This window comes from Patella vulgata, chromosome 5, assembly GCF_932274485.2.
Source record: "Patella vulgata chromosome 5, xgPatVulg1.2, whole genome shotgun sequence".
NCBI classification, from domain to species: Eukaryota; Metazoa; Mollusca; class Gastropoda; family Patellidae; genus Patella; species Patella vulgata.
This window is the reverse complement of record NC_065883.2, coordinates 62062112-62080764: the sequence shown is the minus strand read 5'-3', so window position 1 is coordinate 62080764 and position 18653 is coordinate 62062112. Positions and strand designations below refer to the sequence as shown.

At 32.6% G+C, this 18653-nt stretch overlaps 1 protein-coding gene across 1 annotated transcript; it reads right to left on the bottom strand.

The window, feature by feature from the left end:
* Window positions 1-1041: 1041 nt before the first annotated feature.
* Window positions 1042-18359, bottom strand: LOC126820351 (homeotic protein proboscipedia). Its single transcript, XM_050548247.2, has 3 exons — window positions 17867-18359; window positions 3770-3948; window positions 1042-3448 (listed from the first exon to the last, which is right to left on the bottom strand). The coding sequence occupies exons 1-3, from the start codon at window positions 18168-18170 to the stop codon at window positions 2054-2056; spliced, it is 1878 nt and encodes a 625-aa protein (XP_050404204.1). The 5' UTR covers window positions 18171-18359; the 3' UTR covers window positions 1042-2053.
* Between the last annotated feature and the right edge of the window lie 294 nt (window positions 18360-18653).

Sequence of the window (18653 nt, the reverse complement as noted above, 5' to 3'; positions counted from 1 at the left end):
ATGCGCAAGCGAATTATTGAAATAACATATGTTAGTCCCGAAATGACCTAGTTGTGTCGAGTGGACGTTAAACCCCATTACTCTCTCTCTCTCTCTCTCTATTGACAGAATGTAATTTTCTCAACGCTGTGTTAAAATACTGGGAAGAAGTTAATGTGGTGGATATATTCAAAATCAAAACATTGATCTGTTACAGTGGAGTAGCAAGGACTCTCGGCGTTCGGGGCTAAGACACTTTTCGAACATCCGTATCCGGCAGTTATAATCTCGGGCTATTTTATTAAATTGTATAGTAAAGAAAGAAAAAACAATAGAATAAAATATATTTTAAACAATATCATGTATGACTTGGCTCGTTTTCGTGAATGATAGCGAATTACAATTACAGATGTCTTTTCAACCATGTTTGACCATTATATGCAATTCATAATGTTGCAGTTGCCCAGTGTATATATGGCACTGACTCAATAAATAAGAGGTCCCGAGATAGTTCTGGGGGATATTCCAGTCTTGTTTTCCCTTATCAGTACACGTAAAAGGCCCCTTTACTGTTGTGGGAACAGCAGCATTCCCCGCTAAATTTCTCTCGTAGCATGCTGCATGGCACATGCTCGTCTTCATTATCCCGGTTGGTGTAGACAAAATATTTTACTATGTTTGTGGGTTTAACGAGAGAGGGCCTGGTGGGTTAGACAAAATATTTTAATATGTTTGTGGGTTTAACGAGAGAAGGCCTGGCGGTTTGGACAAAATCCCAAGTTTCGTGTGAACGGTTGAGTACACGTAAAGAACCGTGGTTGAGTACACGTAAAGAACCGTTAGTAACCCGTAGCTCCGCTGTCCTGACAAAATTTCTGTCATAACATGCTGCAGAGCGTATGCCTGTCTTCATTAGCAGATGGAGCAGAAAAGTAGGACGTTAAACGCCATTCCATTTCATTTGTTTATATTTTGTAATTTCAACGAGGGATTTTCTTGATTTGCATTTGTACTAGTTTTGTTTTTAAATCATATTTTAAAACAGGTTTGAAACAAGGAGAATTCGACTTAAAGAATTTTATTTCTCGTTGTGAACACAATAAATAAACATCTACCACTTACAGAGTATACTGAAAGACAATAAGAATATGAGCAAGTGAGGACAATGGAATAATTAATTAAAAATAACAATGGGACTTAATTAAATCTGAAATACGTCACAGCAAATGTTTTTTTTCCAAATTCTTCAAATATACACACACATTGAAAATAGAGAAAAAAAAATTATGTTTAAATTATGTTCAGCTCTTATATTTTATGATATGACTAGATATAACATTTTACATACATACTTATAATATACTATTGTTCTTTCTTTCATCCATTCGTTCTTCTCTCATTCTTACGTATACTAATAAACTCTGGGATGAGTGATCATTAAAATTGTCAACCGGTTAAAACTCTTAAAGCTAAATATATATAGATATAAAGACCGACTAAGCGCCATTTTATTTTTACAATTAGAGACAAAAATATTTTATATAATATAATATACATAAAAAAAAGCCCACGTGACTTAAAGTGACGTAACTCATAATTATATTATCGTTTATCTATATGACGTCATTAAATGACAAATTTATAATATATATACATTTATTTAAACCATTTAAATATATTTTTTATACAAAAAGAAAGTCAAAAGCATGCAGCAATTTTGGGTAGAGATCACTGAGTAAAAAGTATAAACCTTTTAACTGCTAGCCAAAAATTCCATTCAACAAAAATAAACAAAATTCAAGTAGCACAATTAATTAACCAAATTATTTCGCCGAGATCTATAAAGATTTTGAGCATATACACAACAATTTTTAATTACAACTAAATGTTTCTTTTAGAGATGCCTGATTGTATGAAATGTACTAATTATATACACAAAAAAATATAAGTTATGATACGTATCCTAAAATCTTTTGTGGCTGCCATTATTTTAAGAAGGTTTCGACGTTACATAAATGTTCAACCTATATGCTTACTTATTTATATATAAATGTATATATCATGCATTTTATAATCAAATATCTGCTACAGGAAACTCGGGCGCTTGAGGATAAAAATCACTGTATGGATTTTGAGAATCCGCGCAGTAATTTTCAGCGTAACCGTTAAAAGTTTGTCCATTATATTCGCTGCCAGTCGCGTAATTCTGAAACATAGCTTGCAGGGCGCTTTGATCGCTCACATTATTGACTCCTTGCTGATAACGGGAAAGATATTCTGCATTGTACGCAGCTGCTGCCTGCTGGGAATGGCTACTTGACGTCTGCTGTGAATAAACGTCGGATTTAGCGGGATAGGTGGTGCTATAATCGTGACTCGCAGATCTATTGTCTCTATTTCCGTACATTGCTTCACCACTGTACGCATGTCTCGGCGCTTGGTTTCCAGTAGATTGCACACCGAAATTTGCAGAATATTGAAATTGATACTGAAGTCTGTTTTTAAATGAATCCTGCGTTAAACGGTTTTCCGCGGTGTTAGCTTGTTGAGCGAAGTGCGCTGGAAGAATTCCGTGGGGAGAACTTACGGCCACATTATCTTCTGAACTACACATATTGTATTGGTCGAAGTGATGATTAGGTTCCGTTGACTGTTGTTGCTGCAAACGACAATCTCCCATAGGATTCGGGTTCACACCGCTTTCATTAGAATATCCATTAGAAACATTGGCTTGTATCCCAGGGTAATTTCTTCCCTGTTGGAACTGAATCTGGTCCATATAATTATTTTGTGAATAGTTCGCATTTGGACTAGTGTATGGAGCGGGACACGCTTTCTGATTGAAGCGATAACCCGCTTCGCCGTAACTAATTGTATAAGGGTATGATCTCTGTGCTGTAGTGTTGCTACCTGGTTGCACTTCCGGTGTTGATCTCGCGGAACTGAAGGGTCGCTCTTGAGTAACCACGCTGCCCTGTGCTACTGATAAAGGTGACGCACCTGGTGTAACATCTGACGACGATGATCTTATGGCCGCCATTGATGGTGACGACGATGAAACTGAAGTGTTTGGGTTAATAGGAGATGTTGAGGGTCGACCAGACTGGTTAGCGCTGCAGGTGGAAGAGGCAGGACTTGTAGCGCTGCGAAGACTATCCGGAGAGCAGAGACCCGAATCAGTTGATGCGTTTGAACCCCGTGTTGGGGGACTGACCGTGGTTCTTTCAACAGGAATTTTTATTTCCATGCTGTCCTGATTAATATTTTCCGATTTGACCTTAATGCTTAGATCCATTTCCCCGCCCGTGTCCATATCATCTTTACTGTCTCCGTGTTCCGAACCCGAATCCCCCATGTCTTTGTCCATGGCTTGTGGACTCAGACTATCATCTCCAACATCTGAACTCTTCCGACCGGATTGGGACTGGCGTTTGTACTTCATTCTTCTGTTTTGAAACCAAACTTTCACCTAAAAGCAGAAAAGACAAATGACTTATTAGATAATATGCATTTACGTACAAAATATTTTTAAAAAATGTTTAAAATGGCTTATATAATTTTTCAGGAGTAAAGAATTTAATTTTAGAAATCATACATTGTTATCGGACCTTTTCATGTCGTTCAATTTTTTATATTCAGCGCCCTGTCTCCGTTTCTTTAATTTACAAGATCGAATTACCACATGTTTTCGATTATTCATTGAGGGATTATATTTTTTTTAAAAAAAAAAATCCCCTTTCAACTGTGTGATGTTGAACGGAATCCGGCAGAGGTGTATCAAAGAACATACCTGTCTCTCAGTTAAATCTAAAGAGGCGGCGATCTCAATCCGCCTTGGTCTACACAAGTATTTATTGAAGTGGAATTCCTTCTCAAGTTCCAAAAGCTGGGTATTGGTATAGGCGGTGCGCAAGCGTCGTGACCCCGCCTGACCTGTCTGGTTACCTCCCACTGGAGCAGGGGTGTACGCTGCAAAAGAGAAAAACGGCCATTATTAAACACGTTTAACGAACAATGATGGGGTATGTCTTTGAAGATTTATCTCTATTAGACACGTTCAAGCATATAATTCATTTTGTCGTCTCCTTCGTTTTTATTTTGCATAAACTAAATTTCGTTTTTCATGTGACCTCGCCAGACAAGTTTTCGGATCACACATTCTAGTTTACACAAAAATATTTCTTTGATATTCAACCCTTATCACACTTATAAACCTGGGCTATGAATATAACTTAAAACACGTTTTTTTTTTCAGCACAAACTTCTTCAATCGAGAATTTAGATATATGCTCTTATATATATAATGAAAATTTTGTTTTGGTTTAATTTTATGTCCATGACATTAATTTTTGCATAATGTTTTGGAATTTCGTTCGATTAAAATGTTCAGAATTTATTTGAATTTTATAGAAACAACTTATTACATTATATTTACATTTCGTTTGAATTATTTGTTTCCTGTCATAAATTTTAACGACACACTAACAATAATTATAAAAGGTACAGCTGATTATATTGAAACGGAACGAATTTTCCCGGAAAAAATACCATATGCACATGATAAAAATTGTAGTGCAAATTTTACAGACTCTTATTAAGCACCATATTAAAATTCTTAAAATATGTATTAATTTAATAAAACATTAAGCTAACAGCAATGAACATTCAGATGTTTTGATTTATGTAAAAGTAATGTGTTGGTTTCATTACATATGATGTATTATGGAGACCATTGAAGGGGTAAACTCAGCATTTTAGGTTGAGCGGAAGTTTGTCGTTTTACTTCTTTGATTTCTCAACCAAATCCAATAGATAATCTCATTTCTAAAAAAAATATAGCAGACATTCGTTAAATATCATTACCACCATTTTCTACAGTTACTGTTTACAATGTTCAACATTTTATTTTAACATTGGTGATTTTTATTTCACATCTTTCTAAAAGGGCAAAGTATTTGGAAATCATATTTTCAGTGATATTTTAATAAATCGCTTGTGCGTAAGTGTCTTTGGCAGTGGGAGGAAATTGGAGGACCCGGAGAAAACCCACGAGGTTGGACAGGCGATCCTACGTCACGTACAGGCGGGGAATCGAAACCACGGCAACTGACTCAATGACAGACCTTATGATGCAACGCGCACACGTTAACTATTTACCCCCCTCCCCCGCATTCAATTAAGAAAATAAAACCAAAATATCAGCGGTAGATAATACACTACTTGAATTCAATCGAATTAAAAAGAGGTGAAATAATTTTATACAACAAGTCTAAGTGGCGTTGGGTTTTTTTATGAGAGAATGCCGAATATTGCCAAGTTTTCAATTCATCACGATTTTATCAATACTGAACGAAATTGAACCATTTCGGGGGCTTATATTCCTTTACAGATTCTACTTTCATTATTATATTGTAGTTTGCAAAGGATTCAAAATCCCTAAAATGGCGGTTGGGAGTTTAAGGTATTCACTTTCATTATATTGTAGATTGCGAGCGATTCAAATCCCTAAAATGGTGGATAGAGGGTTTAAGGTATTCAGTTTCATTATATTCTGGATTGCAAGGGATTCAAAATCACTCAAATGGTGATCGGAGGATTTAAGGTATTCGTTTTTATAATATAACTGAAACACGTGTTACCCAGACGAAAAAAAAATGTCAATATATTTTGTCATAGACTTGTATAAGAACAATGTACAAATATAGTTGAAAAATAAATCAATTATTAGCTGCGTATCGTTTAGAGATGTTTTGTTTAAAATTATTTCGGTTGTAAGAGTCTTTTGGAACGCGAACACAGATATAATTTATAATCGATAAATGTTTGAGAACCATTAAAAGGTAGGTTTTTACATGCTTTGTTAAATAGCCCGAGGATTCAATATGAAGAATTGATTTCTTCGGTCCAGATGTTGTAATTGCTAAACAGTGTAGATCGATTTCTGTATACATACACATGACAATACCTGGAACTATACATACATTTCTAAGAAATTTTTTTATAGAGTGAAGCTTTTAGCAACATAAATAGGTCAAATGAAATATGTCTCAATTCCCATTGGTCATCTGACTGGGTACTAATTTCACTGTATACTATCTTATATTCTATGATATATAATATATATATATATACTATAAGTAAAACAAAAAATGTTAGCTATATGAACTTCCTAAATGAACTAGGAGTGGTATTAGGTGTTATGCAAAGAGTAATCACACCTCTCCTAGTGTACAACACCCATCCATACTTAAAGATACATGGAGATATTGTTTGGATTTGATAAGATACTCGCGACAATCATCACCATCAACTGTTAATAGATTCATGGACCCTATTATAAGGTCCATGATAAGTTTAAATGATCAACTATAATAGAACCTACTATGTTTAAATACAGATGTAGCACACAAGAATAATCAACACTAATATAGTACCTAATGATTAAATACATAAAGTCAACAAGAATTAACAACTAGAATATGCTTCAATATTAATTTACCATACGAATTATCAACTAACATAGTATCTAATGTTTAAATAAAAGTAGTCAACAAGAATGATTAACTATAATAATGTTTAAATACAAATCTACACACAAATTATCAACTAATACAGTATCTAATGTTTAAATACAGATAGTCTACACAAATTATCAACTAATACAGTATCTAATGATTAAATACAGATAGTCCACACAAATTATCAACTAATACAGTATCTAATGTTTAAATACAGATATTAAATACAGATAGTTAACACATATTATCAACTAATACAGTATCTAATGTTTAAATACAAATAGTCCACAAGAATGGTGAACTATAATTTATTTAAATGCAAATGGTGATCAAGAATTGTCAACTAAAATAGTACCTAGTAAATTTATGGTTAAATCTTTTTTTCAAGAAACGAGAACAGGTATAGAATAAACTTCTTTTAATATTTAGAGTCATTTCCCCGTAGAAAATCCCACGTGAAAAACTTATGTACAGACATTTCTATATTCAATATTAATATGTTGTTTCTGGGCTGCATATCAAATGCATTCATGTTTTGAATAACGTCATTAATCAAATTTAGACATTTTCCATCTATAAACACGCTAAAATCCAGTTTCTTATTTTCAATACTAATATTTGATTTGACTTATAGCCAATATACATTCAGTTAAACATAATACCATTGATAAAAGCTAATTCTTTTACTGACAAACTTCTCGTTTACAAAAATAAAGAGTTGTGTTTGAACAAATTATTGAATTCAATGTTACTAGCAGATTTTAAAGGGACACTTCGGAGGGTTTTTTTTAATGAAGAAATCTTTAAACGTATTTAACTTTCGCCTTTTAGATTAATCTAAATTTTGCAACATAATGCTTATTTATAATGTTATGTGTTAATACCCCTTTAAAATATCCACTTTAGACGCAACAAAGCATAACTCAGGGGTGAATTCCCTATTTAAAACATTCATTGAATAAGTTGTAAAAGTAAATACAGCATAATAGTATTAATAAAAAAGATGGCCGCCATGAATTCACTTGTTGTACAGAAGAAATTGAGCTTCGTTCTGCTTCATCGATTTGGGCCTAACTCGTGTATTCTTTTCAGTTTTTTGTGTTGTGTTTTGAGGCCAGCTGTATGTAAACTGTGTATTCAGTGTCTAATCTGGCCAATAATACACAACATTAAGCCGTCTTATCTGTGTTTAGTAGTGAAAACGTCAGGTTGAAAATTCCTGGCTTAACGTTTTGCATCCCCATAGTGAAACCGCCGAACCAACAAAGTTGTCCTAACCAACAAAATTACCGTATTTGTCATAGTAAAAGATATATTACACAACTAAAAATATATCACTTCAAATATGACAAAACAAATTTTTCTGTTATTTTCTTAATGGAAAAACTTAATATATTCAAGCGAGGAATTAGCGTCTTGTTTTTGTTACCGAATGAGGTTTTCGTTTCGTAAATTGAGAGGACTGGTATTTGTGCGGAACATTAATGTGAAAAATATATCTTCAGACAAATATGTAGCGCTCAGCTTTTGTTACTGCTGAAGTTCTATTTGTTTTGGAATTAAGAGCATAACATTTTTCCTATGTGCCACACACATTTTAAGTTTCAGGATACAGGTAGGTGCCAACTGATCTTCATAGATAAAACTTTTTTATATTGTACCTCAATGATTAATGAAACTATTTTAATTAACTATTTCAGAATATCCCTTTTAAGACTCGTTAATATAAATTATCCATGTGATCTAATGTTAGTGTCTGCAAATAATTACAAGGATAAATCGGCCATTTCATCGTCGTATTAAAGTTTATGGGCAAATATAATAAAATCATTGAGACAACTCGTCACCACGAATCCGTGCTACAAGCCAAGAACCGTAGAAAGTTCAGACAGTAGTTCTGATATAAAGGTTATTCGCTGACGGTTGGTGCTGATGACGATGGTGATGTGGAACTAATTTCCCGACTTGTGTATCGTCCTAACAAATCTCATAATACATAAATCATGGCGGGTAGACATAATGTTTCATAATGATAGCATCACAAATAGTGACTTGCGCTGATTTTATCGTTCCGATGAACTTCATTAGCCATTATTAACATATTGAACAGGTAAGGGCAAACGCTTATCAGAAATTCATTTTAAATTCTTGCTAAATGTTAACTCTCATTTCACATGGTTGGAAATACAAAAGGGGGCATGATTCAGTAATATCGCGATAAAACTGAATTTGAAATTATGAAATTGAACAAAAAATATGCAAATATATAAAATCGATGTTTAATTAAAATGGTGATTTTTTTTTAAAAAAATGATAAAAATGACAATCGTATCCAATCACAATTTTCGTATTTTTCATTTCTTAAAAGCTATTTCATTAATATGCTAAAATATAGGTCACTAATTTTCATTAATATTATTGAAAATCAAATGATACCATGATCTATTTGTTAATATTGTATGGTTTTGATCAAAATTTACCCGTTCTTAAATTTATAAACTGATTTTGGTCAAAGGGCCAAATCTAATAATTCTCTTTCTAAGATATAATTTTACCCAGATCAATAAAGTAATACACAAAACTGCCATAAAGTAAAATGTAAAATGGATGTAGCATAATTATTTAAATTCCTCGAAAATTTATAATAGTACAGACTAGTTTATAAGGTTATATATGGCAACGATACCAAACATAGAGACTATACTATAAAATTTGTATAGAATTATTATAGAACTTTTGCCCCGCTTTATTCATGTATAACAAGGCCTTAGACAGATCGCTTTCTAAAGACATTTATTGCCTTGTGTCATTCATATCCGATGTCATTAAATGGACCCATGTCCCGTGGACAAGCTAAACTCGTGAATGGATTTTCTTGTGAAATCAATCCAGGCATTGAAAGGTGTGAAAGACCCCATAAAACCACCCAACAATGGCGGTCTATGAACAGACAGATCACATAAAGCTCCACGTTGAATACTCAAATCCCGAGCTTCTTACACGTGGTTCAAGGTGTGAAATTTTTACACCTATAAAACTTATCTTAATTATAAAGATATATAATAAATTGGTTTTATCGGAGCATCTTCATCATAAATATAAGCTAGGTAGTAAAACTGACACTAAGTATCCAGGTATAAACGATGTACATTAAAAAAGGTATCTTACAAAGATTTATGAAACAGCCATTGTGTATGTATGTATGTGTGTATGTCGGTTTCTTGAAACATTTTCAAAAGAGCGCTATGTTTTTTTGCATTGAAAATCAAAATTTATTTTATAATTCATTGAGTATTTTTTTTTCTTAATATTGAGTATTATTTATTATTTTCACGCCAATAATTTTGCCACCTAAGTTGTTGAAGATAACCAAGTGCTTCCTTTATTAATATTTTAGTATCGTCTCTTTTCGTGCATTCAATGCATTCAAAAATATGCAAAACACACCTGGGAAATTCCGTTTTCACGGACGAAAAACTTAATCCCTAGATCTCAATTGAAATCAGTGAAAATTCTAATCTAAATTTCCGCACTCAAAGATAATCCAAACTAAAGTCACTAGTCCATTTTGTATTAAATTTATCTACTTTACGTTTTCGTATACATTGGAGACAAATAAAAGCCGTTGTAAAGCGCATGTTTTATGCGTTCAGTCCCAAAACGATAATATTATTCAATTTCTGTATAGTATTTTCACTACACGTGAATGAATATAGATTTCTATCCCACGTCTGTCATATTCAGTTGGATTTTACACTGGGTCAAAGTGTTCAATAAAACCCCTATCGCTCTATATACACGAAAACAACTTTTAATTGTTGACTTTTCTTATCTGTCTTATTTCGTTTAAATGAAATGTTGTATGCGGAACATGTATATTCAATTGTATGTTTGGTGAATTTATTTCTAAATATACCCCTCTTTAAACCCACCCAAAGTTTTCAAAATGTACTGAAAATGTTTATTTTCTAAAGCAAAAAGCGCCACAAAGATTCTAAATGTACCGAATATGTTTATGTTTGAAACTAAAACTCATCTAAGGTATTCTAAAAAGTGAACTGAAGATATATTTTTTTGAAAACCAAACTCACTCACCCAAATTTTTCTAAATGTACTAAAACATATATTTTTGAAAACAGTTTTCTAGTATATTTGTGTGTTCTGGTTTTATCTCTCACCACGAACATAGATCCATAAGATATTCCGGTTATTTATAAAGGTTCTAAAGAAACAGGGCATTATGTACTCGCCTTGAAGAACGCACTTGGCTTAGCATTATAAATTGGACATGGTTGAAGATACTCAATGTAAATTGGTTTCAGCTCAATAAAGTATCACTCATTACTCGTCCTAAATCTGTCTTCATTCAATTAACTTATACTAAACTCAAGGTCGTGTTACACTAAACGATTTATTTATACGCGATTCAAGGTCGACTTACACTACACGACTTAGTGTTGACAGTTGATATAGATACTAAGCATACAGTTATGGTCAGTTGATGGGACTAACAGACTTTGTTATAAGTAATACTGTATGTTTACCTCTCTATCTGTTAACAGTCGGGTATTATAGAAAATATAAGATACTAATTACTACCTTGTTTAATCGCGACTACCTTACAGCATACAGGTTTACATGCACATCAAGTATCAAAATATCTAGGAGCTGAGCTCCATGCCAAATACTTCAAGGTGCCGAATGACTAAAGAAATTGTTTGCGCCCACGTGTTTAGAAGATATGTTCAGTACATTCTGAAAACAGTGTCTAAGTGTGTCTTATATCTTTGTACAGATAATTGTAGTGTTTGCTTTGCATACAGAAATCCGTCAGTTTAAAATTCAGAGGCTCCATACGAAAATTATATTAATGAAAAGGTATTAACACTACATTAAGATTAATATTGTTTAAAATTACCTCACATACGAAAAAAATCATGTTCCTCTTAAAAAATAAATCAGAAATTTCCTTAATGTGCACAAACTGATATTTGAGTGTTGTCTATGAAATATTTATTTACACTAAGTATTGGGTATATTTACATATTTGAGTTTTGTCTATGATATATTTGGTATTTACACCAAGAATTGGGTCTGTTTACATATCATTAACCTAATTAAGATCAAAACTGGCAGTGCTTTATCTTCCATTAGTACAAAATATTACATAAATACATCTTTTTTATGATCAGTCGTGCGAATGATTTCTTTTATAGAAAATCAATTATAGGTTTCTAGAACTGGGATATTGTTTGTTTTCACCATTCGTTCTGGACCATATTCCTTATTCGCACTTCACTGTTATTTTATAAACTGTTTCCTTTTTATATATTGCCAATATCAATACATACGTGAGTTTGAATAAATTGCAGTATTAAGATAACATTCGAACTACAGTATACATGTACCAGTATGTGTATATACGTGTATGTATCGGCTATATACACTGTAATAAAGAAGAGTTATTGTTTTCTTTAATATCTATCGAATATTTTATTTACGTTTAATGTTTGTTTGGTTATTGACTAGTGAAATTCAAAATTTAGTTTCTGGAAGAAAAAACCAATGACCACCTTAAAGACAAAGCCAACATTGTGGGCAACAAAAGTTGTTGGTCTTGAATTGTGCCAATTCAAAACGTAAATAAAGACTTAAAATGGAACTCTTCCATAGTGGTTAGTCAATAAACATACCAGAACCACACAATGTTGCTATATCCGTGGGTGCTTAGTTTAACATAAACAATGTTACATCTCAGTTTGAATTTGTAGGTCTAGTTCTATTTGAAAAGAAAAGTTAGTCTTAGTACTATTTGAAAAAGTTGGTTTTAGTTCTATTTGAAAAGAAAAGTTGGTTTTAGTTCTATTTGAAAAGAAAAGTGGGTTTCAATTCTATTTAAAAATAACAGTTGATCTTAGCTCTAGATGTGAAAGAAAAGTTGTCTTGAAAATTTGAAAAGAAAGGTATCACAAATGATCTGCAAAGTATCATACATGACATGACCTGCAAAGTATCATACATGACATGACCTGCAGAGTATTACAAATGACATAGAGTGTTAAGCCTAAAAAAGGACAGAATTATACCTTTTCATCCGCATTTAGTAGCCTACGTCAAAAGGCCTAGGGATTGCAAAAAAATTTGTGGCAAACACGTCATCAACTTTGAAAGACCAATAAACTATACATTCACTTTTCACACATTCAATATATATAGAAATATTATTTTAAATTAAGCTTCGGGTTAAATGTGGATCATGTTTTCGAAACCAAACAAATAAACAAAAAAAGTTTTATAAGCCTTAAGTTACGTCTGTAACCTACCTATATTTGAAAAAAATTGAATAATCAATCAAAACCGATACATGTATGTCTATAACCTTTAAGCTGCTGACAAAACAGGTCAAAAACAGTACATGAATTTACCCAATCTGTTTCACAGTGGCCTTTAAGTTCACTTGCAGTAAAGGCCTACGAGTGACGTCACATCACATGGCCTTTATAGCACCTGCGTTGTTTACATAGGACGTAGTAACAAAAACTGATCAAGGCAGAATTAGTGCCTTTTATTCATTTTACGCCTTCGAGTACTATTTTATGTACCCATTTACACTAAATAAATATATTTTTTTATTCAGATATTTTTTTTTCTTAATAATTTAGAAAATTGTTTTAGAATTTAATTTGCAGAAGAAAAAATAGTTAATATTGAGAGCTAATTAACTTGCCCCGACGCCATCCCTTTCAGTGATAGTTGCGGCCAAGCGAATATTTACTGCTGATCAATTATGTATTTACCAGATGAACTTGAAACAAGTACATGCACACTAAACTTATGTCAAAATGATTATGGGCTTTGTTTAAAAACTGCACAGAAAAGGTTGTCACGCAGGTAATGCCAATTTTGTGCCGTCTTCATTAGCCAAGTTCGGAGTAGAACACCAGGACGTTAAACCCCATTTCATTTCATGTTCCTCGTATACCGACTCTCATACAAAAGGGCATTTTGTTTGCATGGAATAGGAATATTGAATAGGAATTTCTGTTCGAGAAATGTTTGCTATAGCGCCGTAATTTCCACACTCAGTTGGCCTACTATTTTGTTAAACCTCTCTTCTAAAAAAGATACATTGAAATTTGCCTCGATTTGGGTGCACGTAAAAGAACCATTGACAGACATCGAAGCAGAATAGCCGGGAAAAACTGCTGTCCGAGCAAAGTTCTCCTGCCTTGAATTGCACACATAACCATACAAATAACATTGGGAGATGCTAATTGTAGGTCGGTTGGGGAGGTTCTTGGATCCAATTTACCTTTTACCCCTCTAAAAAGGGTTAGGGTTAGACTTGTTAGACTCAAAACACTCATTTATATAAAGCGACCATTTTGTACTCCGGACATTCCCGAACCTCCCCAACCGACCTAAAATTAGCATCTCCCAATAACATTTGCCCTTATGTTTGCCTCAATAGCTGTCAATACATTAAACCATATGCCATTGCAGTCCTAATTTGCAAATTTCTTTCATCGACATTACTAACAGAAGTCGTTTATATGTTTGGCGATATTACATTATCCAAAAATATACGAAATAAATGTGAGAAATACAAAGGTATTTGCATTATGTGTAGATTCTTGATCAGAGAACACAGTAAGTCTTCGGTATCTCTGTCGTTAATTTCCAAAAAATGTTAATGAACAAGCCTTTTAGAACTAGGAATCATGTTTATTTTAATCAAAATGTGTTTCTTTAACCTCGTTTGGTACAAATTCTCTTAAAGTATCTTAAAACTGGAAACCAAGCTTCTAATAGTTCTAGTGTTTTACGAGTTTAAAGAGGCGCGGAGGTATTTTAGTTTCCACTTTGAAACATATGACAAACTCATTACTGAGATGCTTATTTCACGATAGGCTTATTTTCCGGTTTTCACAACATTGACACATATTACATATGGATACATTTCAGCAAGAGAGATATAATTAGTTTTCCTGGCTTCAAAATGTACATATCTATACCACATGTTTGTAAATAGCGGTTTCTGAAATCTAGACCATGTATGTATGATATACGATCTTTACGTATCTAAGCCATAAACATGTACGTAATATACTAGTATACAAAACGAGAAATTCTGTTTTAACATAGCAGAACAAGTAATCGAGTCATAGGTTACATACATAAACCCATCTTATTTGCTAATATTTTCATGAAATTCAATGTTAATTCAATTATATTTAAAGCAAACATGCATGTATTTATTTAAATAAATTCGAATATCTAACTCATATTTTAACATTGCAGATGAAGTAAGCTAATGGATCGTGAGTTAAAATCATTCATTTGCAAATGTTTTCAAACATTTTTTTTTAATTAAATGCTTATTCAATTATATTTAACTCCAAAACATACATGTATTTCGATTAAACAAATTAGAATATTAAATAATTTGAAACTAAATTAAGTAAACGTGTGCGTGTTTCTATGCTTTAAGGGATCTTTTGTTTATCATTTTCTGAATTTTTCACGTGATTAAACTCTACAAGCGTATTACGATGTAATCAGGCACTCAGCCAGTTAAATCTAGCGATTAACTCCAGTTTTTCCTGCTAACATCTCTTTGACGTAATTCATTTTATGGAGTTATTCTTTTATACTTTATTACTTGAAATAAAGATCCATATCGTAATTTAGAATGGCGCGTTATTCTGGTGAAATAAACTAAAACTATCAACAATGGTTATTAGTTCTTGGTATGTGGTTGTTGTAGATAAAATAATAACATGAATATTAATTAATCAATATCATAAAATAAATGCACGGGCATTTATACATGAATAAAGTATAAAAAAAAATTGTGTGTGATATCCTCCTAGTTGGAAAAGGACGTCAAGCCCCAATAACGAACGACCATAAATAAATGAAAATATAATATTGTATTAAATGAAAAAGTAATATGTTGAACCGTCTTTCGAAAAACATATAAATAAATAAATAAATAAATAGACTGATCAATCAATAAATAATTACTATAAATGAATAAATTATTGAATAGATTTACAAATAAATGAATCAATTAATAAGCACTTAATTTGATGAAAAGTGTAAGAAGCATGAGTTCAAATCTAAACTATCAGATTTTTATCTTTTAGCATTGCATTTCAAAACGCAGAAGTTCTGTATAGTTAACTTCCAGTAGCGCGCTTGGGTGATTAAATCTGTGTAAATAAGGGATACAAGAAATAAACAAATATGTCTATATAGCCTATATTTATTACACAGAATACAGAGCCCTTGCAGAATATATGTCAACTTGTCTATCAGTCTAAGAAAATGACGACTGAAAGTAAACAGCTTTCTGACAATTATAGTTTCACAATTTGACTACTGAGCCGACAGTAATTAGTTTTGATCCGTCAAAACTGACCCAGAGTACATTGAATTGTCCAGAAAATCCTTTAAATGGAGGTCCAGAGGGGATTAGGATGGACGAAGCAGTAAAAATTAATTCTTTAACGGCAAATACTAAATTGATGCTTAGAGGTGAACAAATAGAGCTTTCTATTAAAGGTCCAGATTGCTGGATTGGCATTTAGAATTTATACTATATTTTCTTGGTGATTTGGGGTTATTTATTTGCTTGTTTATCTTTCTTCTGTATTTCTTATATCAAATGTTTGAATTAAATAATTACCAAAAATTAAAAAAATAAATAATAACATAGACTACATATTAATATTTTAGTAATTTAAAAACAGAATTATTTATCATAGAAAAATAAATACTAAAATTATGATAACAGGAATTAAATTACAAAAATTCAAATAATAAGCAATGCATTTTGAAGTAATTAATGGATTTTGAAACGAAATATATATTATGTAGAGATCCATGCAGATTTTTAATCATTTTGAAAAAAAAAAATATTTGAATAAAATAATGCAATCCCTTGATCCGATATCGTGAAAAGTTCTAACAATATTTTTACATTTTTTTAAAGCCTTTCTTCTCAAATTATATATTTTAATTCATTTTAAAGCTGGGCTGATATGGCTGTACACTGGATATGGTACAAGTAGATGGTGCATGTGGTAGATACAAGACAGGACCCAAACTAGCTATTACATGCACCACGCACGTGTATGATTACAGCTCCACAACCCCTTTCATTCAATAATAAAGTCGTGTCACTCTCTATGACAGAGACAAGCGACATAAAACATTTTTCTTGGCGATCATCTTCTGTCATCCTATTTATAATCGGTGTGATGGTTAATTACAGATAGTGTGAAATTGACTACTCGTATGAAATGGTTAGTGAAATGTATCATATCCTGTGTAAATTTGTTTTAATACAATGATGTAAATTGACACGCTTTTCTGATCTTTTATTTTATTATAAAAGTCAATGTGTTAACAGGGTGATGAATTTATATAATCTTCGGCTTGTTTCTAAATATAATATATCAGTAATATATATACTCATGTTGTACTGGAAATAAAATATTGTTTAGACCAACATAAATTTTTAAAAATTTTCATCGTTGTCAATCAACATTTATTCACAATAATCAGTCCTATACGAAATTATTTTTCAGAAATGATCGAAACTCAAAATTTGTAATTTAAATGAAATTTCCAGAGTTAGGAACACATTATTGCAATCAAGTCATACACACATCAAGTTAAAACTTTACAAAGGATTATGAATATTTTCTATTGAAGTGTTAAAGATGTATTTAAAGTAACCATGGTGTGGCTTTCAGCATGTCAGATCAATCAATCCATCAATCTTAGATCAGTAAATAAACTATCTCTAGCGGCTCCCACGGAACCTTCTGCTCCGGGCAATTTAATATGCAGTGCATAATGATTTATATATAATTAGCAATAATTCATTATTGTACATATTATATCAACTATTACATATAGCATTTTACACCGTCACGTAATATCCCATAAATTTTTAATTTGACTTGGCCTTAGAATATGATATAATCATAAAATTTAACAGCTTAAAGCTATACGTGATATTCAAATATCGGTGGGCCACAAAGACATGTGTTGGATATCCGTGGCGCAGTTTATGGATTAGCCCTCTACATCCATGAAACGAAATATTTTCTTAAATCGTTGGGAATTTTGCTTTCTTAAGCCACGAGTTCCCCGAATTAAAATAAATTTTTAATGCGTATAGATAGATAGAATGACTAAACATGTCAACGTGATTTATGTGAATTTAATGATTCGTGAAGCGCATAGGCTTTCTTTAAAAAAAAAACAAGTTTACAAATCTCAAGCATATCTCGAGAGTGAAGAGTAACAACAAAGAAATTCTAAATAAAAAGATGTGACGTTGATGAAACACTTACCAGGTTCAGGTTCGAGTAAATGTCCCCCTTTTCTGGAAATCTTCTTCTCCTTCATCCACGGGTACTCCTGGAGTTTATTGGACAGTAATCCCCCTTCCGATCCATCAGGAGAAGGAGTGAGGGATGGATACGAATCCTGTAAGGGATGTAAAGTGTTATAGCCATGACAGTAGGGTCGACTATCGGCAAGAAGCGATGATTGATGATGGGGAGCATTCACGTGGGGCAGTCCGGTCATAAATCCTCCCATGCCGTCACCCTGTCCCATTAAATAACCACATTCACCCTCCTCGTTCATTTTCATTAACTGATGAGTCGTTTTTAAACAGAAACTTGACGAGTCACCACTTCAAGACGTTCTTCTCTGTGATTTTAAGCTTAAAAACTGACGAGCAGCCAGAACTCGAATTTAGAAAATATTCACTCGGTATGGGTTGGTAAAAGTATATCCCCGATACGCTATCATGACGAGACATACAAATAAAAGCTAGTCCTCAACAGCTACCGATCGCCAATATTCAGTCACCGCGTGAAACCACGTGATCAATCTCCGCCAATCAGAATTGATTGATGGCAGGTTGTGACAGTTTACAGACGAAAGGGGCAGTACATTTCAACGGCTTTGATCTAACACCGAGTTATCGCGGGTGTAGTATTACCGTCGGCTACACAAATTTACATACATAACAATAATTATTGGTAACAAAAGCTTTCCATTCCACTCTTTAGCTTTTTAAATCTACTCACATTATAAGAAGGTAAAACTGTCGTCTGCTATTGCTCGTGG